A 25,190-nucleotide genomic window follows, 5' to 3' on the forward strand; every position below is an offset into this window, starting at 1 on the left:
CCTGACACCCCCAAAACCGCCCCCTCCCCCTTGGCCCTGCCCACCCCCCCTCCAAACCAGCCCCCCCCATAGAGACCCTAAAACCCCCCCAATGACACCCCCAAACCTGCCCCCCCATGGGGACCCCAAAAACCCCCCCAGGACACCCCCCAAATCGACCACCCCCCTATGGGGACCCCCAAAACCCCCCAGGACATCCCCAAACTGACCCCCCCCCCGCCATGGGGACCCCCCCAAACTGCCCTGACACCCCCCAAAACCGCCCCCTCCCCCACGGCCCTGCCCCCCCACCCCTTAGGGACCCCCAAAACCGCCCCTCCCCCCCAAAATGTCCCCCCGTGGCCCCTCCCCCCTCCTCCCCCCCCCCAAATTTTTGGACCGTCCAGTTGATTGGAACCAATAAAGAGCCAGAACGGAACCAGGGGACAGACGGACGGGCACGGGACAGACGGACACGGGGGGGCTATGGGGGGGCCATTGAGGACACAACCTGGGGGTCCAAGTGCTTTATTTCCTCCAGCAGCCCCCAAACCAGCGACCCCCACACCCCCCCCCCCCCACTGGTCTTGGGGTCCCTCCTGACCCCTCCCCCCCCCCATCCCCTCCCCCCCGAGTCCCTGAGACTGGGGGGGCTGGGGGTTCATTTAATGGGGCCCCCCAGGCCTGCCCCATAAGCCCCTATAGACCCCATAACCCCTTCTAGAGCCCCATAACCCCCTATAGAGCCCCATAACCCCCTCTAGACCACATATCCCCCTATAGGCCCCATAACCCCCTATAGAGCCCCATAACCCCCTACAGACCACATATCCCCCTATAGGCCCCATAACCCCCTATAGAGCCCCATAACCCCCTATAGACCACATATCCCCCTATAGGCCCCATAACCCCCTATAGAGCCCCATAACCCCCTACAGACCACATATCCCCCTATAGGCCCCATAACCCCTTATAGACCCCATAACCACCTATAGGCCTCGTATCCACCTATAGACCCCATAAACTTCTATAGTCCCCATAACCCCACCCCAGCCCCCTATAGAGACCCACAGCCCCCCTATAGAGACCCATAACCCCATAACTAAGCCCCTTCCAGCTCCATCCCAGCCCCCTACAGACCCCCATAACCCCCTATAGCCCCCCATAACCCCCCCATAGCACCTTCCAGCTCCGCCCCCCAGCCCCCCCATAGCCCCCTATAGCCCCCATAGGCTACGTGAGCCAGGGCCGGATGCAGCGCTCGTAGACGGGGCGGTGGGAGTGCCAGGCCGTGTGCCCCACGCCCGGCACCGCGCAGCCCCCCAGCGCCCCCCGCGCCTCCAGCGTCCGCAGCCCAAACGTGTCCTGCGCGTACACCTGCGGGGACCCAGGCGTCCGGGACCACGACCCCCACCGAGGGACCCGGGCGTCCGGGACCACGACCCCCACCGAGGGACCCAGGCGTCCGGGACCACGACCCCCACCAAGGGACCCAGGCGTCCGGGACACACAAATCCCCACCGAGGGACCCGGGCGTCCGGGATGCACAACCCCACTGAGGGACCCACAACCCCCCAAGGGACCCGGGCGTCCGGGACCACGACCCACACCAAGGGACCCAGGCGTCCGGGACACACAACCCCCACTGAGGGACCCGGGCGTCCGGGATGCACAACCCCACTGAGGGACCCACAACCCCCCAAGGGACCCAGGCGTCCGGGACCACGACCCCCACCAAGGGACCCAGGCGTCCGGGACCCACACCCCCCCCCAAGGGACCCAGGCGTCCGGGACCCACACCCCCCACCAAGGGACCCAGGTGTCCGGGACCACATGAGGACCCAGGCGTCCAGGACACTGAACCCCACTGAGGGACCCAGGCGTCCGGGACACACAACCCCCCAAGGGACCCAGGCATCCGGGACCCATGACCCCCACCAAGGGACCCAGGCGTCCGGGACGCACAACCCCCACCAAGGGACCCAGGCGTCCGGGACGCACGACCCCCCCACAAGGGACCCAGGCGTCCGGGACACAAAACCCCACTGAGGGACCCAGGCGTCCGGGACACACAACCCCCACCAAGGGACCCAGGCGTCCGGGATGCACAACCCCCCCCGAGGGACCCAGGCGTCCAGGACACACAACCCCCACCGAGGGACCCAGGCGTCCGGGATGCACAACCCCCCCCAAGGGACCCAGGCGTCCGGGACGCACAACCCCACTGAGGGACCCAGGCGTCCGGGACACACAACCCCCACCGAGGGACCCAGGCGTCCGGGACCCACGACCCCCCCATGAGGGACCCAGGCATCTGGGACCCACAACCCCCCAAGGGACCCACAAACCCCCAAGGGACCCAGGCATCCGGGACACACGACCCCCACCAAGGGACCCAGGCGTCCGGGACCCACACCACCCCCCAAGGGACCCAGGTGTCCGGGACCCACACCCCCCACCAAGGGACCCAGGCATCTGGGACGCACAACCCCACTGAGGGACCCAGGCGTCCAGGACACAAAACCCCCACCGAGGGACCCAGGCGTCCGGGACCACGACCCCCACCAAGGGACCCAGGCGTCCGGGACCACGACCCCCACCAAGGGACCCAGGCGTCCGGGACCACATGAGGACCCAGGCGTCCAGGACACTGAACCCCACTGAGGGACCCAGGCGTCCGGGACACACAACCCCCCAAGGGACCCAGGCATCCGGGACCCATGACCCCCACCAAGGGACCCAGGCGTCCGGGACGCACAACCCCCACCAAGGGACCCAGGCGTCTGGGACACAAAACCCCACTGAGGGACCCAGGCGTCCGGGACGCACAACCCCCACCAAGGGACCCAGGCGTCCGGGATGCACAACCCTCACCAAGGGACCCAGGCGTCCGGGATGCACAACCCCCCCCGAGGGACCCAGGCGTCCAGGACACACAAACCCCACCGAGGGACCCAGGCGTCCGGGACCACGACCCCCACCAAGGGACCCAGGCGTCCAGGACCACGACCCCCACCAAGGGACCCAGGCGTCCGGGACCACATGAGGACCCAGGCGTCCAGGACACTGAACCCCACTGAGGGACCCAGGCGTCCGGGACACACAACCCCCCAAGGGACCCAGGCATCCGGGACCCATGACCCCCACCAAGGGACCCAGGCGTCCGGGACGCACAACCCCCACCAAGGGACCCAGGCGTCCGGGATGCACAACCCCACCAAGGGACCCAGGTGTCCGGGACGCACACCCCCCACCAAGGGACCCAGGTGTCCGGGGCACACAACCCCCCAAGGGACCCAGGCGTCCGGGACCCACAACCCCACTGAGGGACCCAGGCGTCCGGGACCCACAAGCTCACTGAGGGACCCAGGCGTCCGGGAAACACAACACCTGCAAAAGTGGAGGGACCCAGGCATCCGTGCCCCCCACCCTGCCCCCCAAGTGTGGGTCCCCGCACTCACCTCCTGTTTGTGCATCTCCCGCACCGTCTCGTTGGCGTCGTAGAACCCGAACAGGCTGTTCCGGGGGAAAAAGGGGTGTCAGCAGGGGGACCCAGGCGTCCGGGGGGACCCAGGCGTCCGGGGGGGGGATCCCACCCCACATCGGGTGAACCCAGGCGTCCGGGAGGGGACCCAGGCGTCTGGGAGAAGGGACCCAGGCGTCCGGGAGAAGGGACCCAGGCGTCCGGGAGGGGACCCAGGCGTCCGGCGCACCTGCTCTGCCAGGGGGTGATGACGCCGTCGTCGGGGCCCCCGATCAGCACCAGGCTCTGGATGCGCAGGAGGTTCCGCTTCCACTCTGTGGGGCAGGACCTATAGGAGCCTACAGGGCACCTATGGGACCCTCTGGGGGCCTATAGGGCACCTATGGATGGAGGGAGGGGGATGCTATGGGGTGGATATAGGGGGTCGCTGTGGGGTCCAGGGGTGTCCATAGAGGTCCTTGTAGCCCTATAGGGGGTCCCTGTGGGGCTGGAGGGGTCCCTATAGGGGCTACAGAAGTGTCTATAGGGGCCCTATAGGGGTTCTAGGGCTGGCTGGTTCCTATAGGGGGGCTGGCAGCTCCGCAGATTCATCCATATGTCCATAGGTCCCTATAGGGTATCTGTGGGTCTCACCCGACACATCGGGGTGTCCGTAAGGTCCCTATAGGGTCTCTATAGGTGTCTGTGGGGCCCACCTGATGCGTTGGGGTGTTTTTTCCCCATGGATCAGGGCCAGGTCTCTATAGGGTGTCTCTATAGGGTGTCTCTATAGGGTGTCTCTATAGGGTGTGTCTATAGGGTGTGTCTATAGGGTGTTTATGGGTGTCAATGGGTGTGTCTATGGGTGTGTCTATGGGGGTCTATAGCTGTCTATGGGTATCTGGGTGTGTCTATAGGGTGTTTATGGGTGTCTATGGGTGTGTCTATAGGGTGTTTATGGGTGTCTATGGGTGTGTCTATGGGTGTGTCTATAGGGTGTTTATGGGTGTCTATGGGTGTCTATGGGTGTGTCTATGGGGGTCTATAGCTGTCTATGGGTATCTGGGTGTATCTATAGGGTGTGTATGGGTGTGTCTATAGGGTGTTTATGGGTGTGTCTATGGGTGTGTCTATAGGGGTCTATAGCTGTCTATGGGTATCTGGCTATCTATAGGTGTCTACAGGTGTCTGTAGGTCTCTACGGGTGTCTATAGGTTCCATATGTTACCTGATGCATTGGGATGCATCTTCTCCCCATTGATCAGGGCCAGGAAGTCGCTGCTGTTCAGATAGAGGTCCCGGTGATGTGGGTCTGGGGACAGCGGGGACAGCGGGGTCACCCCCAGGGGACAGGGGGACCCAGGCGTCCAGGAGGGACCCAGGCACCCTGGGGTGGCCCTGGGGACACAGGGGTCAGGGGGACCCAGGCACCCTGGGGTGGCCCTGGAGACACAGGGGACATGGGGGTCAAAGGGACCCAGGTGTCCGGGAGAAGGGATCCAGGCATCCTGGGGTGGCCCTGGAGACACAGGGGACATGGGGGTCAGAGGGACCCAGGCGTCCTGGGGTGGCCCTGGGGACACAGGGGACATGGGGGTCAGGGGGGACCCAGGCGTCCTGGGGTGGACCTGGGGACTCAGGGGACATGGGGGTCAGGGGGGACCCAGGCGTCCGGGAGGGACCCAGGAGTCCTGGGGTGGCCCTGGGGACACAGGGGACATGGGGGTCAGAGGGACCCAGGCATCCTGGGGTGGCCCTGGGGACACAGGGGACATGGGGGTCAGAGGGACCCAGGCGTCCTGGGGTGGCCCTGGGGACACAGGGGACATGGGGGTCAGAGGGACCCAGGCATCCTGGGGTGGCCTTGGGGACACAGGGGACATGGGGGTCAGGGGGGACCCAGGCATCCGGGAGGGACCCAGGAGTCCTGGGGTGGCCCTGGGGACACAGGGGACATGGGGGTCAGAGGGACCCAGGCGTCCTGGGGTGGCCCTGGGGACACAGGGGACATGGGGGTCAGAGGGACCCAGGCGTCCTGGGGTGGCCCTGGGGACACAGGGGACATGGGGGTCAGAGGGACCCAGGTGTCCTGGGGTGGCCCTGGGGACACAGGGGACATGGGGGTCAGGGGGTATTTTGGGGGTTCAGGGGGGTATTTTGGGGTCCCACCATTCCAGTAGTTGCAGATGGACACCCCCTGGCCCAGGGGGGTTATCGGGGGGTATTTTGGGGGTGTTTTGGGGTATTTTGGGGTCCCACCGTTCCAGTAGTTGCAGATGGACACCCCCTGGCCCAGGGGGGTTATCGGGGGGTATTTTGGGGGTGTTTTGGGGTATTTTGGGGTCCCACCGTTCCAGTAGTTGCAGATGGACACCCCCTGGCCCAGGGGGGTTATCGGGGGGTATTTTGGGGGTGTTTTGGGGTATTTTGGGGTCCCACCGTTCCAGTAGTTGCAGATGGACACCCCCTGGCCCAGGGGGGTGTAGCACAGCCGGTACAGGTTGGATTTCATGTGCCGGGGGAACAACCAGCGCAGGTAATCGGTGTCTGGGGGACCCCGAGTGTCGGACACCCCCAAATACACACACGGGGAACCCCTAAAACCCCCAGGGACCCCCCAATACCCACACGGATCCCCCAATACCCACCCATGGACCCCCAAACCCCCACAGGGACCCCCCAATACCCACAGGGACCTCCAAACCCCCACAGGGGCCCCCAATACCCTCCAGCGACCCCTAATACCCCCCAGTGACCCCCAAATCCCAACAGGGACCCCCCCAAATACCCCCCAGAGACCCCAAAACCCCACAGGGACACCCAAACCTCCCCAGAGACCCCAAATCCCCCCAGGGATCCCCCAGCCCCCCGCCAATGTCTCTATGTCCCCACTGTCCCCATATCCCATTGTCCCCATGTCCCCATGTCACCCCCGTACTGTCCCATGTCCCCATGTCCCCATCTCACCCCCATACTGTCCCATGTCCCCATGTCCCCATGTCCCCATCTCACCCCCGTACTGTCCCATGTCCCCATGTCCCCATCTCACCCCCGTACTGTCCCATGTCCCCATGTCCCCATGTCCCCATCTCACCCCCGTACTGTCCCATGTCCCCATGTCCCCATCTCACCCCCGTACTGTCCCATGTCCCCATGTCCCCATCTCACCCCCGTACTGTCCCATCTGTGGCGCAGCCAATGAGATGAAGCTCCGCACGTTGTGGTCGGGGGTCGTGGCCAAGAGAGCGCGTGAGATCAGACCCCCTGGGGACAATGGGGACATGGGGACATCAATGGGGACAGCATGGGGACATGGGGAGATCAGACCCCCTGGGGACAATGGGGACATCATGGGGACATGGGGAGATCAGACCCCCTGGGGACAATGGGGACATGGGGAGATCAGACCCCCCAGGGACAATGGGGACAGCAATGGGGACAGCATGGGACAGCATGGGGACACGGGGAGATCAGACCCCCTGGGGACAATGGGGACATGGGGACATCAATGGGGACAGCATGGGGTGATCAGATCCCCTGGGGACAATGGGGACATCATGGGGACATCAATGGGACAGCAATGGGGAGATCAGACCCCCTGGGGACAATGGGGACATCATGGGGAGATCAGACCCCCTGGGGATAATGGGGACATCATGGGGACAACATGGGATATGAAGACATCGTGGGGAAACCATGGGGACACAGAGGACATAGGAGGACATGAGGGGACATGGGGGGACATGGGGGGACATGGGATCCCCAACCTTGGGGACACCACCCCACGGACCCTCCCCCCACAGACCCAGAGCCCCCCTCCCCCACCGATGGACCCAGGCATCCGAGCCCCCCCTCCACCGATGGACCCAGGTGTCCGGGCCCCCCTGCCCCACCGATGGACCCAGGTGTCCGGGACCCCCAATGGACCCAGGCATCCGGGCACCCCCATGTCCCCCTGCCCCACCGACGGACCCAGGCGTCCGGGACCCCCAATGGACCCAGGCATCCGGGCACCCCCATGTCCCCCCGCCCCACCGACGGACCCAGGCGTCCGGGACCCCCAATGGACCCAGGCATCCGGGCACCCCCATGTCCCCCTGCCCCACCGACGGACCCAGGTGTCCGGGACCCCCAATGGACCCAGGCATCCGGGCACCCCCATGTCCCCCTGCCCCACCGATGGACCCAGGTGTCCGGGACCCCCAATGGACCCAGGCATCCGGGCACCCCCATGTCCCCCTGCCCCACCGACGGACCCAGGCGTCCGGGACCCCCAATGGACCCAGGCATCCGGGCACCCCCATGTCCCCCCGCCCCACCGACGGACCCAGGCGTCCGGGCCCCCCCCACCTTGGCTGTAGCCCAGCAGGTGGACCCCATCCCCCGCGTTGGCCATGATGGGGGCCAGCGCCCTCCGGAACCCCTCGACCTGGACCCACAGCGGCCGCAGCGACGCCCCCCGGTCAAACAGGTCCAGGACGGTCACCGGCGTCCCGGGGTGGCTCTGGGGACACGGGACACAGGGGTCGGGGGGACCCAGGCATCCAGGGGGACCCAGGCGTCCGGGAGGGACAGGGGGACCCAGGAGTCTGGGAGGGACCCAGGAGTCCTGGGGTAGCTCTGGGGACATGGGGGTGAGGGGGGACCCAGGCATTCGGGAGGGACAGGGGGACCCAGGAGTCCTGAGGTGGCTCTGGGGACACGGGGGTCAGGGGGACCCAGGTGTCCGGGAGGGACAGGGGGACCCAGGAGTCTGGGAGGGACCCAGGAGTCCTGAGGTGGCTCTGGGGACATGGGACACAGGGGTCAGGAGGGACCCAGGTGTCCGGGAGGGACCCAGGAGTCCTGGGGTGGCTCGGGGGAAATGGGGGTCAGGAGGGACCCAGGCATCCGGGAGGGACCCAGGCATCCGGGAGGGACCCAGGCGTTCGGGTGGGATAACATGCAAGGGACCCAGGTGTCCGGGGAGGACCCAGGCGTCCGGGAGGGATGTCACGCAAAGGACTCAGGCATCCGGGAGTGGACCCGGGCATGCGGGAGGGATGTCACGCAAGGGACCCAGGCGTCCGGGGGGGATGTCACGCAAGGGACCCAGGCGTCCGGGGGGGATGTCACGCAAGGGACCCAGGCGTCCGGGAGTGGACCCAGGCGTCCAGGGGGGGATGTCACGCAAGGGACCCAGGCGTCCGGGAGTGGACCCAGGCGTCCGACGGGGGATGTCACGCAAGGGACCCAGGCGTCCAGGGGGGATGTCACCCAAGGGACCCAGGCGTCCGGGGGGGATGTCACCCAAGGGACCCAGGCGTCCAGGGGGGATGTCACCCAAGGGACCCAGGCGTCCGGGGGGGATGTCACCCAAGGGACCCAGGCGTCCGGGAGGGACCCAGGCGTCCGGGGGGATGTCACGCAAGGGACCCAGGTGTCCGGGAGTGGACCCAGGCGTCCGGGGGGGATGTCACGCAAGGGACCCAGGCGTCCGGGGGGATGTCACCCAAGGGACCCAGGTGTCCGGGAGGGACCCAGGCGTCCGGGGGGATGACACCCAAGGGACCCAGGCGTCCGGGGGGGATGTCACCCAAGGGACCCAGGCGTCCGGGGGGGATGTCACCCAAGGGACCCAGGCGTCCGGGGGCCCAGGCGCGCGGCGCTGACCTCGTTGATGAAGTCGCGCAGGTGCTGGAAGTCGCTGGGGCTGTCGAAGAGGCCGTGGACGATGACAACGGGCCGGTGGGACCCCCCCGGGGCCACCAGCAGCAGCAGCAGCAGCGGGGGGGCCAGGAGGGGGGCGAGCGCGGCCCCTCCCCCACCGCGGCGCCTCTCGGGGGGCATCTGGGGGGAAAATGGGGGTCAGATGGGGACCCAGGCGTCCGGGGGGGACCCAGGCGTCCGGGGTGCTGACCCACATCCCCCTCCCCCCCGGACACAAGAGCTTGGGTGGACCCAGGAGTTTGGGGGACCCAGGAGTTCGGGGGGACCCAGGCGTCCGGGAAGTACCCAGGGACTGTGGGGGGACCCAGGCATGCAGGGGGACCCAGGCATTCGGGGGGACCCAGGCGTCCGGGAAGGACCCAGGCACTAGGGAGGGGACCCAGGAGTTCGGGGAGACCCAGGTGTCTGAGGGACCCAGGCGTCCGGGGGACCCAGGCGTCCGGGGTGCTGACCCACATCCCCCTCCCCTCGGACACAAGAGCTTGGGTGGACCCAGGAGTTTGGGGGACCCAGGAGTTCGGGGAGACCCAAGTGTCCGGGGGGACCCAGGCGTCCGGGGGGACCCAGGCGTCCGGGTGGGGGGGGGGACCCAAGCATGGCGGGGGACCCAGGAGTTCGGGGAGACCCAGGCGTCTGACGGACCCAGGCATTCGGGGGGACCCAGGAGTTCGGGGTGCTGACCCACATCCCCCTTCCCCCAGACACAGGAGTTCGGGTGGACCCAGGCGTCCGGGGGACCCAGGCATGCGGGAAGGACCCAGGCATTGGGGGGGGACCCAGGCGTCCGAGGGACCCAGGCGTCCGGGGGACCCAGGCATCCGAGGGACCGAGGCGTCCGGGATGCTGTCCCTGTCCCCCTCCCCCTCCACCCCCTCTGCCCCCGAACGCCTGGGTCCCCGGGGTCCCCAGCCCCCACCCCGCTCCCTGTTTACCTCCCGGTTCCCCTCCCCCTCCCGCACGTCAGTTCCGGCGCGCGCGGCTGGACCAACCCCCTCCCCCCACCACGGGGGGACCCAGGCGTCCGGGCCCCCCTCCCCCCACCCACCCCACAATCCACCCCCGACCACAGATCTTGGGGGATGGGTCACGCCACGGGACCCCTGAGGGGACCCAGGCATCCGGGGGGGACCCAGGCGTTCGGGAGGGGGGACCCAGGCGTCCGGGGGGGAGGGGGGACCCAGGCGTTCGGGGGGGAGGGGGGACCCAGGTCCCCACGCACCTCGCTGCCGCCGAGGAACCCAGGCGTCCGGGCTGCCGGACCCACCCCCCCCGCGGGGACCCAGGCGTCCGGGCCCCACCCCCCACCTGCGGCCAATGTGTGCTGAGCAAACAGGCTGAGAGCGTCTGGAGAGGGACCGGCCGCACGCCTGGGTCCCCTCAGGACACCTGGGTCCACTCCCGGACGCCTGGGTCCCTCCCAGACGCCTGGGACCCCTCAGGGCACCTGAGTCCCCTCCCGGACGCCTGGGTCCCCTCCCGGACGCCTGGGTCCCCTCCGGGACGCCTGGGTCCTCTCAGGGCACCTGAGTCCCCTCCCGGACGCCTGGGACCCCTCAGGGCACCTGAGTCCCCTCCCGGACGCCTGGGTCCCCTCAGGGCACCTGGGTCCCCTCCCGGACGCCTGGGTCCCCTCAGGGCACCTGAGTCCCCTCCGGGACACCTGGGTCCCCTCCCGGACGCCTGAGTCCCCTCCGGGACACCTGGGTCCCCTCCCGGACGCCTGGGTCCCCTCCCAAACGCCTGAGTCCCCTCCCAGACGCCTGGGTCCACTCAGAACACCTGGGTCCCCTCCGGGACGCCTGGGTCCCCTCAGGACACCTGGGTCCCCTCCCGGACGCCTGGGTCCCTCCCAGGGCACCTGGGTCCCCTCCCGGACGCCTGGGTCCCCTCAGGGCACCTGGGTCCCCTCCCGGACGCCTGGGTCCCCTCAGGACGCCTGGGTCCCCTCCCGGACGCCTGGGTCCCTCCCAGACGCCTGGGTCCCCTCAGGGCACCTGAGTCCCCTCCGGGACACCTGGGTCCCCTCCCGGACGCCTGGGTCCCCTCAGGACACCTGGGTCCCCTCCCGGACGCCTGGGTCCACTGAGAACACCTGAGTCCCCTCCGGGACGCCTGGGTCCCCTCCCGGACGCCTGGGTCCCCTCAGGGCATCTGGGTCCCCTCCCGGACGCCTGGGTCCCCTCAGAACACCTGAGTCCCCTCCGGGACACCTGGGTCCCCTCCCGGACGCCTGGGTCCCCTCAGGGCACCTGAGTCCCCTCCCGGACGCCTGGGTCACCTCCCGAACTCCTGGGTCCGTCCCGGACGCCTGAGTCCCCTCCCGGACGCCTGGGTCCCCTCAGGACACCTGGGTCCGTCCCGGACGCCTGGGTCCACTCAGGACACTTGGGTCCCCTCCCGAACTCCTGGGTCCCTCCCGGACGCCTGGGTCCCCTCAGGACACCTGGGTCCGTCCCGGACGCCTGGGTCCACTCAGGACACTTGGGTCCCCTCCCGAACTCCTGGGTCCCTCCCGGACGCCTGGGTCCACTCAGGGCACCTGAGTCCCCTCCCGAATGCCTGGGTCCCCTCCCGAACGCCTGGGTCCCCTCAACACCTGTGGTTCCTCTCCCGAACACCTGGGTCCCGTCAGTGGCTTCCCCGGACGCCTGGGTCCTCTCCGGATGGGGGGGTGTGGGAAGTGCAGCCCCGCAGGGGACCCAGGCGTCCGGGGCGGGACCTTCATTACTGGCGGCTGCCGCTAATGATGCGTTAATTACCCACAGCTGGGACGCGGGGACCCGGACGCCTGGGTTCCCCCCGGACGCCTGGGTCCCCTGAGTAGTGTGGGTGGTTGCGGGGGTGCCCGGACGCCTGGGTCCTCCCCCGAACGCCTGGGTTCCCACGGGGCTTTGGAATCCCCGAACGCCTGGGTCCTCTCCCGAACGCCTGGGTTCCCCCGGAACTTTGGGCCCCCCGAACGCCTGGGTCCTTCCCCGGACGCCTGGGTCCCTCCCGAACGCCTGGGTTCCCCCGGGACTTTGGGACCCTCGGACGCCTGGGTCCACCCCGGAACTCCTGGGTCCTCCCCCGAACGCCTGGGTCCCCGGGATGGGATGGGGTGGGCGTGTGCGTGGGCGGGGCCCAGGCATTCGGGAGTGGACCCAGGCATCCGGGAGGGACCCAGGCGTCCGGGCCATGGGGCGCTCCCCGTGGGTCTGGGGTCGCCGCCGCGCGCCCCGCGCCCCTCCCCCCTCCGCCCCCCCCGTGAGTTGGTTTTGGGGGGGGGGGGGATGGGGGTGCGGGAGGGGCGGGGCGGGAGCGCGTGCGGGGCCGCACGTCCGCGTGCGGGGAGGGGGCGGGGCGGGGGGGGCTGCACGTGACCGGGGGGGGGGGGGGGAGGGGAGAGGGGGGTCCCCATTATATGGGGGAGGGGTGTCCCAACCCAGGGGGTCCCTTGATTTGGGGGGGGGGGGTCCCTATTTGGGAGGGTCCCATAACCCACGGGGTCCATTTTTTGGGGGGGTCCCCATCTTCGGGGGGTCCCTTTGAGGGGGGGCCCTTTTGGGGGGGTCTCATCCCTAGGGGTCCATTTTGGGGGGGTCCCATCACCCAGGGGTTCCATTTGGGGGGTCCCATCTTTGGGAGGGTCCTAGCCCAGGGTGTTCATTTTTGGGGGGGGGTCCCCATCTTCGGGGGGTTCCCATCACCCAGGGGGGTCCCTTTGGGGGGTGCCCATCTTTGGGGGTCCCCTGGGGTTCTCTTTGGGGGTTCCCTTTGGGGGGGGGGGTCCTTTGGGGATTCCATTTGGGAGGGATCCCTTGATTTGGGGGTTCCCTTTGGGGGGTGTCCCATCTTTGGGGTTCCCTTTGGGTTCCCCTGTGGGTTCCCTGTGGGTTCACTTCGGGGGTTCCTTTGGGGTTCCCCTGGGGTTCCCTTTGGGGGTGTCCCATCCTTTGGGGGGTTCCCTTTGGGTTCCCCTGTGGGTTCCCTTTGGGGATTCCCCTGGGGATTCCCTTTGGGGTTCCCTTTGGGGATCCCCTGGGGGTTCCCCTGTGGGTTCCCTTTGGGGATCCCCTATGGGTTCCCTTTGGGGATTCCCCTGTGGGTTCCCTTTGGGGTTCCTTTGGGGGTCCCCTATGGGTTCCCTTTGGGTTCCCTTTGGGGTTCCTTTGGGGGTCCCCTGTGGGTTCCCTTTGGGGGGGTGTCCCATCCTTTTGGGGATTCCCTTTGGGGTTCCTTTGGGGGTCCCCTGTGGGTTCCCCTGTGGGTTCCCTTTGAGGTTTCTTTGGGGGTCCCCTATGGGTTCCCGTTGGGGGGGGGGTCCCTTGTGGGGGTTCCCTTTGTGTTCCCGTTCCCAGCCGTGTCCGTGTGTCCGTCCCCAGCCCCCGGTGTCCCCGGTGCCGGTCCCGTCGCTCTGGGTGACCCTGCGGCGCCTGCTGGGGGCGCTGGAGCCGCTGCTGTCGCGCGCCGAGCGGGGGCGCGCGCGCCGCCTCGTCCGCGAGTTCGGGGCCCCCGGGGGGGAGGGGCCAAGGCTGCACCAGCGGCTCCAGAGCCTCGGCCCCGCCCCCCCCCGCCTGCCGGTGAGGACCCAGGAGTGCGGGGGGGGACCCAGGAGTGCGGGGGGGACCCAGGAGTGCAGGGGACCCAGGAGTGCAGGGGACCCAGGAGTGCGGGGGGGGGGACCCAGGAGTGTGTGGGGGGGACCCAGGAGTGCGGGGGGGGGACCCAGGAGTGCGGGGGGGACCCAGGAGTGCGGGGGGGGGACCCAGGAGTGCGGGGGGGACCCAGGAGTGCAGGGGACCCAGGAGTGCGGGGGACATGGGGGGACCCAGGAGTTTGGGGGGATACAGGGGGACCCAGGAGTGCGGGGGGGGGGACCCAGGAGTGCGGGGGGGCCCAGGAGTGCAGGGGACCCAGGAGTGCAAGGGACACAGGGGGACCCAGGAGTTCGGGAGGGACCCAGGAGTTTGGGGGGATACAGGGGGACCCAGGTGTTCGGGGGACCCAAGACCTGGGAGGTGTGGGGACCATGGGGACCCAGGTGTCTGGGGGAGACCTGGGAGGTGGGGGGACCCAGGCGTCCGGGAGAGGACCCAGGTGTCCGAGGGACCCAGGCGTCCGGGCATGTGCAGGAGTGGCCGTGGGTGTCCAGCGAGCGGCTGCCGCTCCCAGTTCACACCAGTGTGGGTCTGATGCTGCCCCGGCAGGACTGGGAGGACTGGAGGGGGCAACTGGGGTGAGTGGGGGCACTGGGAGGGGTCACTGGGGGCACTGGTTTACACTGGGTTATACTGGGTCATACTGGTGTTACTAGGAGGGGTCACTGGTTTATACTGGTTTACATTGGGTCATACTGGTGTCGCTGGGAGGGGTCACTGGGGACACTGGGAGGGGTCGCTGGTTTATACTGGTTTACACTGGATCGTACTGGTGTCACTGGGAGGGGTCACTGGGGGGGACACTGGGGGCACTGGGGGCGGACACTGGTTTATACTGGGGTCACTGGTGTCTTTGGGAGGGCTCACTGGTTTATACTGGTTTGTGCTAGTTGATACTGGTTCATACTGGTACATACTGGCCTGTACTGGTCCATACTGGTTTGCATTGGTTCACACTGGTACTGGTCCATACTGTTCCATACTGGTCCGTACCGGTCCATACTGGTCTGTACTGGTCCGTGCTGGTTCATACTGGTCCATACTGGTGTCCCAGGTTCGCCGCTCGACTCATCGCTGGTGTCATCGACTTCCGGCTGCAGCTGCAGCGGTGGGTGCGGGGGATGGGGACATGGGGGGTCCTGGGGGTGACAGGGGGTCCCAGGTGACACAGGTGACACAGGTGACATGTCCCCAGGTGTCACCCCCCCGAGCTGTGGCTCCAGAGTGGGGTTCGGGGGTCCCAGGTGACACAGGTGACACTTTGAGGTGTGACCCCCCCGAGCTCTGGCTCTAGGGGTGACACAGGTGACACAGTTGGTGGCACAGGTGACACTTTGAGGTGTGACCCCCCCAAGCTGTGGCTCCAGGGGTGACACAGGTGACACAGTTGGTGACACAGGTGACACTTTGAGGTGTGACCCCCCCTGAGCTCTGGCTCTAGGGGTGACACAGGTGACACAGTTGGTGACACAGGTGACACTTTGAGGTGTGACCCCCCCAAGCTGTGGCTCCAGGAGTGACACAGGTGACACAGTTGGTGACACAGGTGACATGTCCCATGTCCCCAGGTGTGACCCCCCCGAGCTGTGGCTCCAGGCTGCATTCGGCGGGTGTCGCGTCCCCGGCCCCCGACGGGATGAGGTTCTGAGGGTCCCCCTGGGAGCCCAACCCCCCCCCTGCGTCACCGTCAGCCGCAACGGGCAGGTACGGACGGACGGACACGGGACGGACAGACAGGGGACGGACAGGGGGACATGGGACAGACAGGGGAGATGGGACAGACAGGGGACACGGGACAGACATGGGGACACGGGACAGACGGGGACACGGGAGAGACGGGACAGACAGACGGGGGATGGACAGGGACACGGGACAGACATGGGGACATGGGACAGACATGGGATGGATGCGGGGGCATGGGACAGACAGACAGACATGGGACAGGGGACAGACAGGGGACATGTGACCAACATGAGGACACGTGATAGACAAGGGGACAGGGGGCAGACAGACAGGATGGACAAGGGGACATGAGACAGGGGACAGGAGACAGACAGGGGGACATGGGACAGACAGATGGGATGGACAGGGGGACATGGGACAGACATGGGACAGGGGACAGACAGGGGACAGACAGGGGGACATGGGACAGACAGACACAGGACAGATGGGGGGACATAGGACAGACAGGGGGACACAGGATGGATGGGACAGACGGGGGACACGGGACAGACAGGGGGACATGGGGGAACACACATGGGGGTTGGGGGAGAAAATGGGGGTCTGGGGAGGACATGGGGGACACACAGACACAGGACAGACAGGGGGACATGAGGGGTGACACACATGGGGGTTGGGGGTCCTGGGGGCTGGGGGGGGTTTGGGGGGCCATGGAGACACTGGGAGGGAACATGGGGGGATGTATGGGGGGAAATGGGGGTGTGGGGGGGACATAGGGGTCTGGGGGTACACGGGGGGTCCATGGGGGGGTCCTGGGGGTGTTTCCATTGGAGCTAACATGGCTGTTTTGGGGTGTTTTGTGTGGTTTTTGTGTTTGTGTCCTCCCCTCCCCTCCCGTCCCCTCCCCTCCCGTCCCTCCCCTCCCTTCCTCTCCCCTCCCCTCCCCTCCCCTCCCCTCCCGTCCCTCCCCTCCCTTCCTCTCCCCTCCCCTCCCCTCCCCTCCCCTCCCCTCCCCTCCCCTCCCCTCCCCTCCCCTCCCCTCCCCTCCCGTCCCTCCCCTCCCTTCCCCTCCCCTCCCCTCCCCTCCCCTCCCCTCCCCTCCCCTCCCCTCCCCTCCCCTCCCCTCCCCTCCCCTCCCCTCCCCTCCCCTCCCGTCCCTCCCCTCCCTTCCTCTCCTCTCCCCTCCCCTCCCTTCCTCCCCCCTCCCATCCCTCCCCTCCCTTCCTCTCCCCTCCCTTCCTCTCCCCTCCCCTCCCCTCCCCTCCCCTCCCCTCCCCTCCCCTCAACTCTCCCCCCCAGTTCTTCCAGGTGCCGCTGGGAGGGGGAGGGGCGGAGGGGGAGGGGCCTCCCCCGGTGGCCTCGCTGCTTCCGGCCCTTGATTGGCTGCGGGGCCGGACGGGGCGGGGGGGGGGCGCCCCCCGTGGGGCTCCTGACCGGGCAGCACCGGAAAATGTGGGGGAGGGTCTACGGGATCATGATGCGCGGTGAGTGGGCGGAGCTTCCGGCCGGGGGGCGGGGCTTCCGGTTTGGCTGGGAGGGGGGACGACTTCCTGGTTGAGGGGTCCTGGGGGGTGGGACTTCCTGTCTTGGGGCCCTGAGGGATGTGACTTCCTGTTTTGGGGGGGGTCATGGGGAGTGGGACTTCCTGTTTGTCTGGGGGTGGGACTTCCTGTCTTGAGCCTTGAGGGGGGGGTTCCTGGGGGGTGGGACTTCCTGGTTTGGGTTTGCTGGGAGGTGGGACTTCCTGTCTCAGGATCTCGAGGGATGTGACTTCCTGTTTTGAGGGGTCTTGGGAAAATGGGACTTCCTGTTTGGGGGCCTTGAGGGGCGGGACTTCCTGTGTTGGGGAGGAATCTTGTGAGGCGGGACTTCCTGTTTGGGTGTGCTTGGGGGTGGGGCTTCCTCTTCAGGGGGTACCTGAGGGCGGGACTTCCTGTTTAGAGTCCCCGGGTGGGGCGGGATTTCCTCTGTGGGGATCCCCCCATGGGCGGAACTTCCTGTTCCGGGGGCTGTTTGTGATTGGTTCCCATGGCGGCCCCGCCCCCGCAGACCGGCTGAACCGCGACTCAATTGGCCGGATCCAGCGCAGCCTGTTCGCGCTCAGCCTGGACTCCCCGGTGCTGGCAGGCGCCGGGGGGCGGGACCCAGTGGGCGGGGCCAAGCAGGTGCTGCACGGGGGCGGGGCCGGAGCCAACAGCGCCAACCGCTGGTTCGACAAGACCCTGCAGGTGGGCGGGGCTTCCGGGGGCGGGACCCTGAGGGGACGGGACTTCCTGTTTCAGGCCCCCAGGGAGGTGGGACTTCCTGTTTTAGGCCTCTTGGAAGCAGGACTGGACTTCCTGTTTGAGGCCCCGGGGAGGTGGGACTTCCTGTTTTAGGCCCCTTGGAGGTGGGACTTCCTGTTTTAGGTCTCTTGGAAGCGGGACTTCCTGTTTCAGGCCCCTGGGAGGCGGGACTTCCTCTTTTCCTGTTTCATGCCCCTGGGGGGTGGGACTTCCTGTGTGAGGTGGGCGGAACAGGGTGGGGGCCTCCCTGTATTCTGAGGTTGTGGGGGCGGGACTTCCTGTTTTGCTCCCGGAAGGTGCGTCTGCTGGGGGGAGCGGGGACAGGAGGGGGGGAGGGGCTTCCTGTGTGCTGACCCCGCCCCCCCCATCCCCCCAGTTCATCGTGGGGGAGGACGGGACGTGCGGGGTCGTGTACGACCCGGCCGTGATCGACGGAGCCGTCGTGGCCGAGATGGTCGATCACGCCCTGGACTTCTGGTGAGGGGCCGGGAGGGACTTCCTGTCCAGGAGGGTGGGACTTCCTGTCTCTTTGTGTGAGACTTCCTGTCTGAGGGCTGGACTTCCTGTCTTTGAGAGCAGAACTTCCTGTCTCAGGGTGGGACTTGCTCTCTCTGAGGGTGGGACTTCCTATTTCTTAGGGTGGGACTTCCTGTCCCTGAAGGCAGGACTTCCTGTCTCTGAGAACTTCCTGTCTCTCAGCATGGGACTTCCTGCCTCAGAGTGGAACTTCCTGTTTCAGAGGGCAAGACTTCCTTTCTCTGAGAGCAGGACTTCCTGTCTGAGGGTTGGACTTCCTGTCCTGAGGACTTCCTGCCTTTGGGGGTGGGACTTCCTGTCTCTGGGGGTGCAGGGCTTCCTGTCTGAGGGTGGGGCTTCCTGTCTGTGAGGGCGGGACTTCCTGTACGTGAGGACTTCCTGTCGCTGAGCATGGGGTTTCCTGTCTCCCTGACCCCGCCCGCAGCCGCCGCCCCGATCCTGGCCCCGCCCCCCAGGCCCCGCCCATCCTCTCCCCCCAGCGCCTTCGCTTCAGCATCGGCCCCGAAACAGCCAATGAGCTCGAGAGGGCGAAACGGCACCTGGACAGGTGGGGGCAACGGGGTCACGGGGGTCACGGGGTCATCAAGGGTTAAGGGGTCATGGGGGGTCACAGGGGTAACCGGGGTCATGGGGTCATCAAGGCTTAAGAGCTCATGGGGGTCATGGAGGTCATGGGGGTTGTGGGGCCATCAAGGGTCATGGGGGTCACAGGGGTCGTGGGGTCACCAAGGGTTAAGGGGTCACGGGGTCATGGGGGTCACAGGGGTCATGGTGGTCACGGGATCATCAGAGGTTAAGAGGTCATAGGGCATCATGGGGGTCACAGGGTTATGGGGGGACAAGGGGTCATGGGGGTCACCAGGGGGCCATGGGGTCACGGGGGGGTGAAGGGGTCATATGAGGTCACTGGGGGGTCATAGGTGACTCGAGGTTACTGGGGGTTGAGGGATCATGGGGGGGGGGGTCATGGGGGGTCACAGGGTCACCGGGGGGTAAAGAGGTCATGGGGAGGTGGGGGGCGGGGCCATCGTGTCCCCTGACGGCCCCTCCCCCCAGCCTGGCGGCCGACGTGCGGGTCCATTGCTCCGCCCACCCCCCGCTCGGGGGGGAGGGGCTGAGCCCCGAGGCCATCGTGCAAGTGGCCCTGCAGGTGGCGTTCTACAGGTACGGGAAGGGACCCAGGCGTCCGGGAGGGACCCAGGAGCTTGGGAGGGACCCAGATGTTCTGGGGGAAACCAGGAGTTCGGGGGGGACCCAGGAGTTCAGGGTGGGACCCAGGAGTTCGGGGGGGACCCACGCATCTGGGAGGGGCCCAGGTGTCCGAGGGGACCCAGGTGTCCAGGGGGAGGATGGGAGGGACCCAGGACTTTGGGAGGGGACCCAGGAGTTCAGGGGGGACCCAGGCGTTCGGGGGGGACCCAGGCGTCCGGGAGGGACCCAGGTGACCGAGGGGACCCAGGCATCCAGGGGGAGGATGGGAGGGACCCAGGACTTTGAGAGGGGACCCAGGAGTTCGGGGGGGGGAACCAGGCATCCGGGAGGGGACCCAGGTATCCAGGGGGAGGATGGGAGGGACCCAGGACTTTGGGAGGGGACCCAGGAGTTCGGGGGGGACCCAGGAATTTGGGAGGGGACCCAGGCATCCGAGAAGGAGGATGGGAGGTACCCAGCATTTTGGGAGGGGACCCAGGAGTTTGGGGGGGACCCAGGAATTTGGGAGGGGACCCATGCGTCGGCGCCCCCTGCAGGACTCACGGCTCCCTGTGCGCGTCCTGTGAGCCCACGTCCCTGCGCCACGTCCTGCCTGGCTGCTCCGACCTCCTGCGCCCCCCCGGGCCCCCCTGCCTGGCGCTGGCGCGGGCGCTGGGCGACCCCCAGGCGCAGGTGGGCGGGGCTTCCTGTCCCGGGGGTGGAATGGGCGGGACTTCCTGTCTTTGGTGTGAAATGGGCAAGACGTCCTCTTCTGGGTGTGGGATGGGTGGGACTTCCTGTTCTGGGTGTGGAATGTGCGGGACTTCCTGTCCTGGGTGTGAAATGGGTGGGGCTTCCTGCCTTGGGTGTGGAATGGGTGGGGCTTCCTGTCGTGGGTGTGAAATGGGCGGGACTTCCTGTTCTGGGTGTGGGATGGTGGGACTTCCTGTCTTGGGTGTGGAATGGGTGGGACTTCCCGTCCTGGGTGTGAAATGGGCGGGACTTCCAGTTCTGGGTGTGGGATGGTGGGACTTCCTGTCTTGGGTGTGAAATGGGTGGGGCTTCCTGTCTTGGGTGGGATTTCCTGTCTGGAGGATGAAAATGGGGCACGGTTTCCTGTTCAGGGGGGTGGAAATGGGTGGGACTTCCTGTCCTGGTGCGAGGTGGGGGCGGGACTTCCTGTCCTGGGTGTGAAATGGGCGGGACTTCCTCTTCTGGGTGTGAGGTGGGGGTGGGACTTCCTGTCCTGGCTGTGAAATGGGTGGGACTTCCTGTTCTCATGCGAAGTGGGGGCGGGACTTCCTTTCCTGGGTGTGAGTTGGGGGGCGGGACTTCCTGCCCGTGACATTGGCGGGTCCCATGTGTTGCAGCCGGAGCTGCAGGGGGCGCTGCTGCGCGAGGCCGTGGAGGCGCAGACGCGACACGCGCGGGAGGTACAACCGGGGGGCGGGGCCAAGAGGGGGCGGGGCCTAGGGGGGCGGGGCCTCCAGTGGGAGGGCGTGGGGACCCCGTGCCAGTGCGAGGGGATCTGGGGGGTGTGGCCTCGGGGTGGGTGGGGCCCCAGGGGGAGTGGCCCTGGAGGGGCGGGGCCATATATGGGTGGGGTCTCAGGGGAGGGCGTGGCCAGAAGTGGGCGGGCCCTTGTGTGGGTGTCCAGTTGTGGGTGGGGCCAGAAGTGGGCAGGGTCTCAAGGGGGGTGGGGCCAGGAGTGGGCGGGGTTTCATTGGGTGCTGGGGGGGGCGGGGCCTCATATGGGCATGTCCCTGGGGCTGGGGGGGCGGGGGGGCAGAAGTGGGTGGGGCCAGGAGTGGGCGGTGTCTTAGGGGGCAAGGCTGGGAGTGGGTGGGGTCTCAGGGGGTGGGGCCAGGAGTGGGTAGGGTCTCAGGGGCGGGGCCGCGAGTGGGTGGGGTTTCATGGGGTGGGGCGGGAGTGGGCGGGGTCTCAAGGGGCAGGGCTGGGAGTGGGCTGGGTCTTAGGGGCAGGGCTGGGAGCCAGTGGTGTCTCAAGGGGCGGGGCCGCGAGTGGGTGGGGTTTCATGGGGTGGGGTGGGAGTGGGCGAGGTCTCAAGGGGCAGGGCTGGGAGTGGGCTGGGTCTTAGGGGCAGGGCTGGGAGCCAGTGGTGTCTCAAGGGGCGGGGCCGGGAGTGGGCGGGGTCTCAAGGGGCGTGGCCGGGAGTGGGCGTGTCCTGACGGGGCGTGTCAGGTGCTGTCGGGGGCGGGGCCAGAGCGTCACCTGCAGGGCCTGCGGTTGGCGGCGCAGTCGGGGGGGGACCCCCTGCCCCGGCTCTTCCTGGACCCGGCGTACGTCACCGCCACGCATTTCCGGCTCTGCAGCATGCAGGTGAGACCCAAAAACACCCAAAAACACCCATAAAACACCCATAAAACACCCCAAAACACCCCAAAACACCCAAAAAACACCCCAAAACACCCCAAAACCAGCCCGAAACACCCCAAAAACAGCCTGAAACACCCAAAACCAGCGCCAAACCATCCCAAAAAACCGTCCTAAAACCACCCCAAAACACCCAAAAACCAGCCTGAAACACCCCAAACCACCCCAAAAACAGCCTAAACCACCCCAAAACACCCTGAAACCACCCAAAACCCACCCAAAACCACCCCAAACACCACCCTAAACCACCCCAAAAAAGTCCTAAAACCACCCCAAAAACACCCCAAAACTACCCCCAAAATACCCCGAAACCACCCAAAAACACCCCAAAAAACAGCTTGAAACACCCAAAAACAGCCCAAGACCACCCCAAATAACAGTCCTAAAGCCACCCCAAAAACAGCCTAAACCATCCCAAATCACCCCCAAACACCTCAAAAACCACCCAAAAACACCCCCAGAACCACCCCAAAAAACAGCCTGAAACACCCAAAACCAGCCCCAAACCACCCCAAAAAAGTCCTAAAATCACCCCAAAACCACCCCGAAACACCCAAAACCGCCTAAAAAACAGCCTAAAACACCCCGACAACACCCAAAAAACAGCCTGAAACACCCAAAACCAGCCTGAAACCACCCCAAAAAACTCCTAAAAATACCCCGAAACACCCAAAAACCACCCCCAGAGCAGCCTAAAATGCCCAAAAATCACCCAAAACCACCCCACAAAACACCCCAAAACCCCCCCAAGAACACCCCGAAACACCCAAAAACCAGCCTGAAACACCCAAAACCAGCTCAAAACCACCCCAAAAAAACAGTCTGAAAAACACCCCAAAACACCTAAAAAACAGCCTAAAACACCCCCAAAAACACCCAAAACCCACCCAACCCCCCCCCAAAAACACCCTGAAACACCCAAAAAACACCCAAAACCACCCCAAAAAGCAGCCTGAAACAGCCAAAAACAGCCCAAAACCACCCCAAAAAAACAGTCCTAAAACCACCCCCAAACACCCAAAACCACCCCAAATACACCCAAAACCACCCCAGAAAACAGTGTGAAACACCCCAAATACACCCCAAAACCACCCCACAAAACAGCCCCAAAACCCCCCAAGAACACTGTAATTTTGGGTCCGTAAGCAGGGTTTTTGGGTCAGTTTGGGGTATTTTAACACCGCGCACTGTAATTTTGGGTCCATAAACGGTGTTTTTGGGTCATTTTGGGTGTTTTGTCCCCCCTCCCAGGTCCGTTCCCGCGCCGGCTGTTGGTTCCTGCGGGGGCCACTGGTTCCTGATGGCTACGGGGTGGGGGTGGGGCACGTGTTGCCCCCCTCTGGCTCTGCCCCCTTTGGCCACGCCCCCCTCGGTGGCCCCGCCCCCCCGGGGGGGCTGTTGGTCACGGTGACGTCGTTCGCCTGCTGCCCCCGCACGGACCCTGAGAAATTTGGGGGGGAGTTGGGGGGGGTCCTGGACACTCTGAGGGGGCTCCTGGGGGGGCACTGAGGGGTCTGCACCGCCCACAGTAACATTGAGCCCCCCCATAATGATATTGACCCCCCCCTTGGGGACATCAACCCCTGCAATGACATCGACCCCCCCATAGTGACACTGACCCCCCCATAGTGACATTGACCCCCCCCAATGACACTGACCCCCCCCACGGGGACACCAACCCCCCCCAATGACATTGACACCCCCATAGTGATTCTGACCCCCCCCAATGACACTGACCCCCCCCATGGGGACATTGACCCCCCTCACTGACATTGACCCCACCTTGGGGACACTGACCCCCCCCCCCCCCCCAATGACACTGACCCCCCCATAGTGACATTGACCCCCCCATTGACACCAAACCCACCTTGGGGACATTGACCCCCCCCCAGTGACACCAACCCCCCCATAGTGACGGTGACACCCCCATAGTGACACCGACCCCCCCCACTGACCCCTGACCTTGCCCCCACCCCCCCAAAACCTCACACCCATCTTGACACCCCCAGACCCCCCCATCAGCCCAAAGGTGCAGATTTTGGACCAAAACCGCCCATTTTTGGGTCACTTGAAACACCAATAAAGTTTTTCACAGTGTCGGGGGCTCCGATCCAGCCAATCCGGTCGGGGGTTGGGGGGGATCCTGATCCCGATCTGCCTGGATCCAGCCCAGACTTTCCACCAGCCCCATCTGGTCCAGGGGGATCCAGTCCGGGTTTGGGGGGGAAATCCCAGTCCCAATCCACCTGGATCCATTCCGGACTTTGTACCAAGCCTGATCCAGTCTGGGGGTCCAGTCCAGATTTGGGGGGGAATCCCAGTCCCGATCCACCTGGATCCATCCTGGACTTTCCAGCAGCCCTGATCTGGTCTGGGGGCCCAGTCTGGATTGGGGGGTTTCCCGATCCACCTGCATCCATTCCGGACTTTGTACCAACCCTGATCCAGTCTGGGGGTCCAGTCCACATCTGGGGGAGGGGGGAATCCCAGTCCCGATCCACCCGGATCCATCCCGGACTTCCCAGCAGCCCTGATCCACTCCGGGTGCCGGTTCCACTCCAGGGATCCATTCCAGGCTTTGCCTCAGTCCCACTCCCAGTTCCACTCCGGGTTTTGCGCGGTCCCGGGGGGGGGCGGTGGGGACCCGATCCGGCCTGGGGGGGGATCCAGGCCGGGAGGCGCCGGTTCCGCAGCCCGATCCGGTCCGGGCCTTCCGGGGGTCCCGGTGCTGGTTCGGTCCGGCCATGGCGGCTGAAAAACCCGGTGCGGAGCGAGGGGGGGGGAATGGGGGTGGGGGCGGGTTGGGGGGGTGGGGGGAGATGGGGGGGATGGGGAGGGGGAGATGGGGGGGTCAGGATGGGGGTTGGGGGGGTGGAAATGGGGGGTGGGGGGATGGGGGCCATGGGATGGGGGAGATGGGGGGGGTCGTGTCACGCGTGGCCGTGAAGATGGGGGGGGGGGGGGGGGGCGAGGGGACCCAGGCGTCCGGGACATCCCCAACCCCCCTGGTGCTATAAATGGATCGATGGGGGGGGTGACCCAGAAACGGGGCCCTGGGAGGGGGAGGGGGGGAAATGGGGTGTTTATGGGGGGTGGGTAATTGGGGGGGTGGGGAAGGGGATGGGGGAGCCCTTGGGTGGGGGGGTCAGTGGGGTGGGGGGGTCTGGGGGTGTATTTGGGGGTCCCATCCCCCCTGAACCCCCCTCCTCCCCCCAGGAGCAGCGGACGGGGCTCCCCATTCATCGCCCCCCCCGTACGGGCCCCCAGCGCCCCCCGGCGCGGGGGGGGGCGGTTTCCCGGGGGGGGGTTTCC

General features: G+C 66.5%; 2 protein-coding genes across 10 annotated transcripts; one reads left to right on the plus strand and one right to left on the minus strand.

The window, feature by feature from the left end:
- Positions 1 to 1,179: 1,179 nt before the first annotated feature.
- On the minus strand, positions 1,180 to 14,837 carry PPT2 (palmitoyl-protein thioesterase 2). 9 transcript variants are annotated; one of them, XM_071800993.1, is made up of 10 exons: positions 9,949 to 9,981; positions 9,794 to 9,876; positions 9,095 to 9,271; positions 7,793 to 7,946; positions 6,611 to 6,706; positions 5,882 to 5,989; positions 4,671 to 4,754; positions 3,693 to 3,777; positions 3,441 to 3,495; positions 1,180 to 1,356 (listed from the first exon to the last, which is right to left on the minus strand). In XM_071800993.1, the coding sequence occupies exons 2-10, from the start codon at positions 9,836 to 9,838 to the stop codon at positions 1,213 to 1,215; spliced, it is 948 nt and encodes a 315-aa protein (XP_071657094.1). In that variant the 5' UTR covers positions 9,839 to 9,876; positions 9,949 to 9,981; the 3' UTR covers positions 1,180 to 1,212. The 9 variants fall into 9 exon arrangements, with proteins under 9 accessions (XP_071657094.1, XP_071657087.1, XP_071657086.1 ...); XM_071800986.1 differs by lacking the exons at positions 9,794 to 9,876; positions 9,949 to 9,981 and adding an exon at positions 14,709 to 14,837; XM_071800985.1 differs by lacking the exons at positions 9,794 to 9,876; positions 9,949 to 9,981 and adding an exon at positions 11,911 to 12,345.
- Positions 12,263 to 23,986, plus strand: LOC139826061 (carnitine O-acetyltransferase-like). The gene is given in 15 exon segments (XM_071800966.1): positions 12,263 to 12,397; positions 13,516 to 13,713; positions 14,266 to 14,369; positions 14,846 to 14,899; positions 15,360 to 15,495; positions 16,771 to 16,884; positions 16,886 to 16,955; positions 17,521 to 17,699; positions 18,133 to 18,233; positions 18,718 to 18,840; positions 19,350 to 19,457; positions 20,042 to 20,177; positions 20,855 to 20,917; positions 21,687 to 21,824; positions 23,130 to 23,986. Coding segments are annotated over 15 exon segments (1,851 nt in total). The 5' UTR covers positions 12,263 to 12,328; the 3' UTR covers positions 23,388 to 23,986.
- The last annotated feature ends 1,204 nt before the right edge of the window (positions 23,987 to 25,190 follow it).

Source organism: Patagioenas fasciata, chromosome 34 (genome assembly GCF_037038585.1).
Source record: "Patagioenas fasciata isolate bPatFas1 chromosome 34, bPatFas1.hap1, whole genome shotgun sequence".
NCBI classification, from domain to species: domain Eukaryota; kingdom Metazoa; phylum Chordata; class Aves; order Columbiformes; family Columbidae; genus Patagioenas; species Patagioenas fasciata.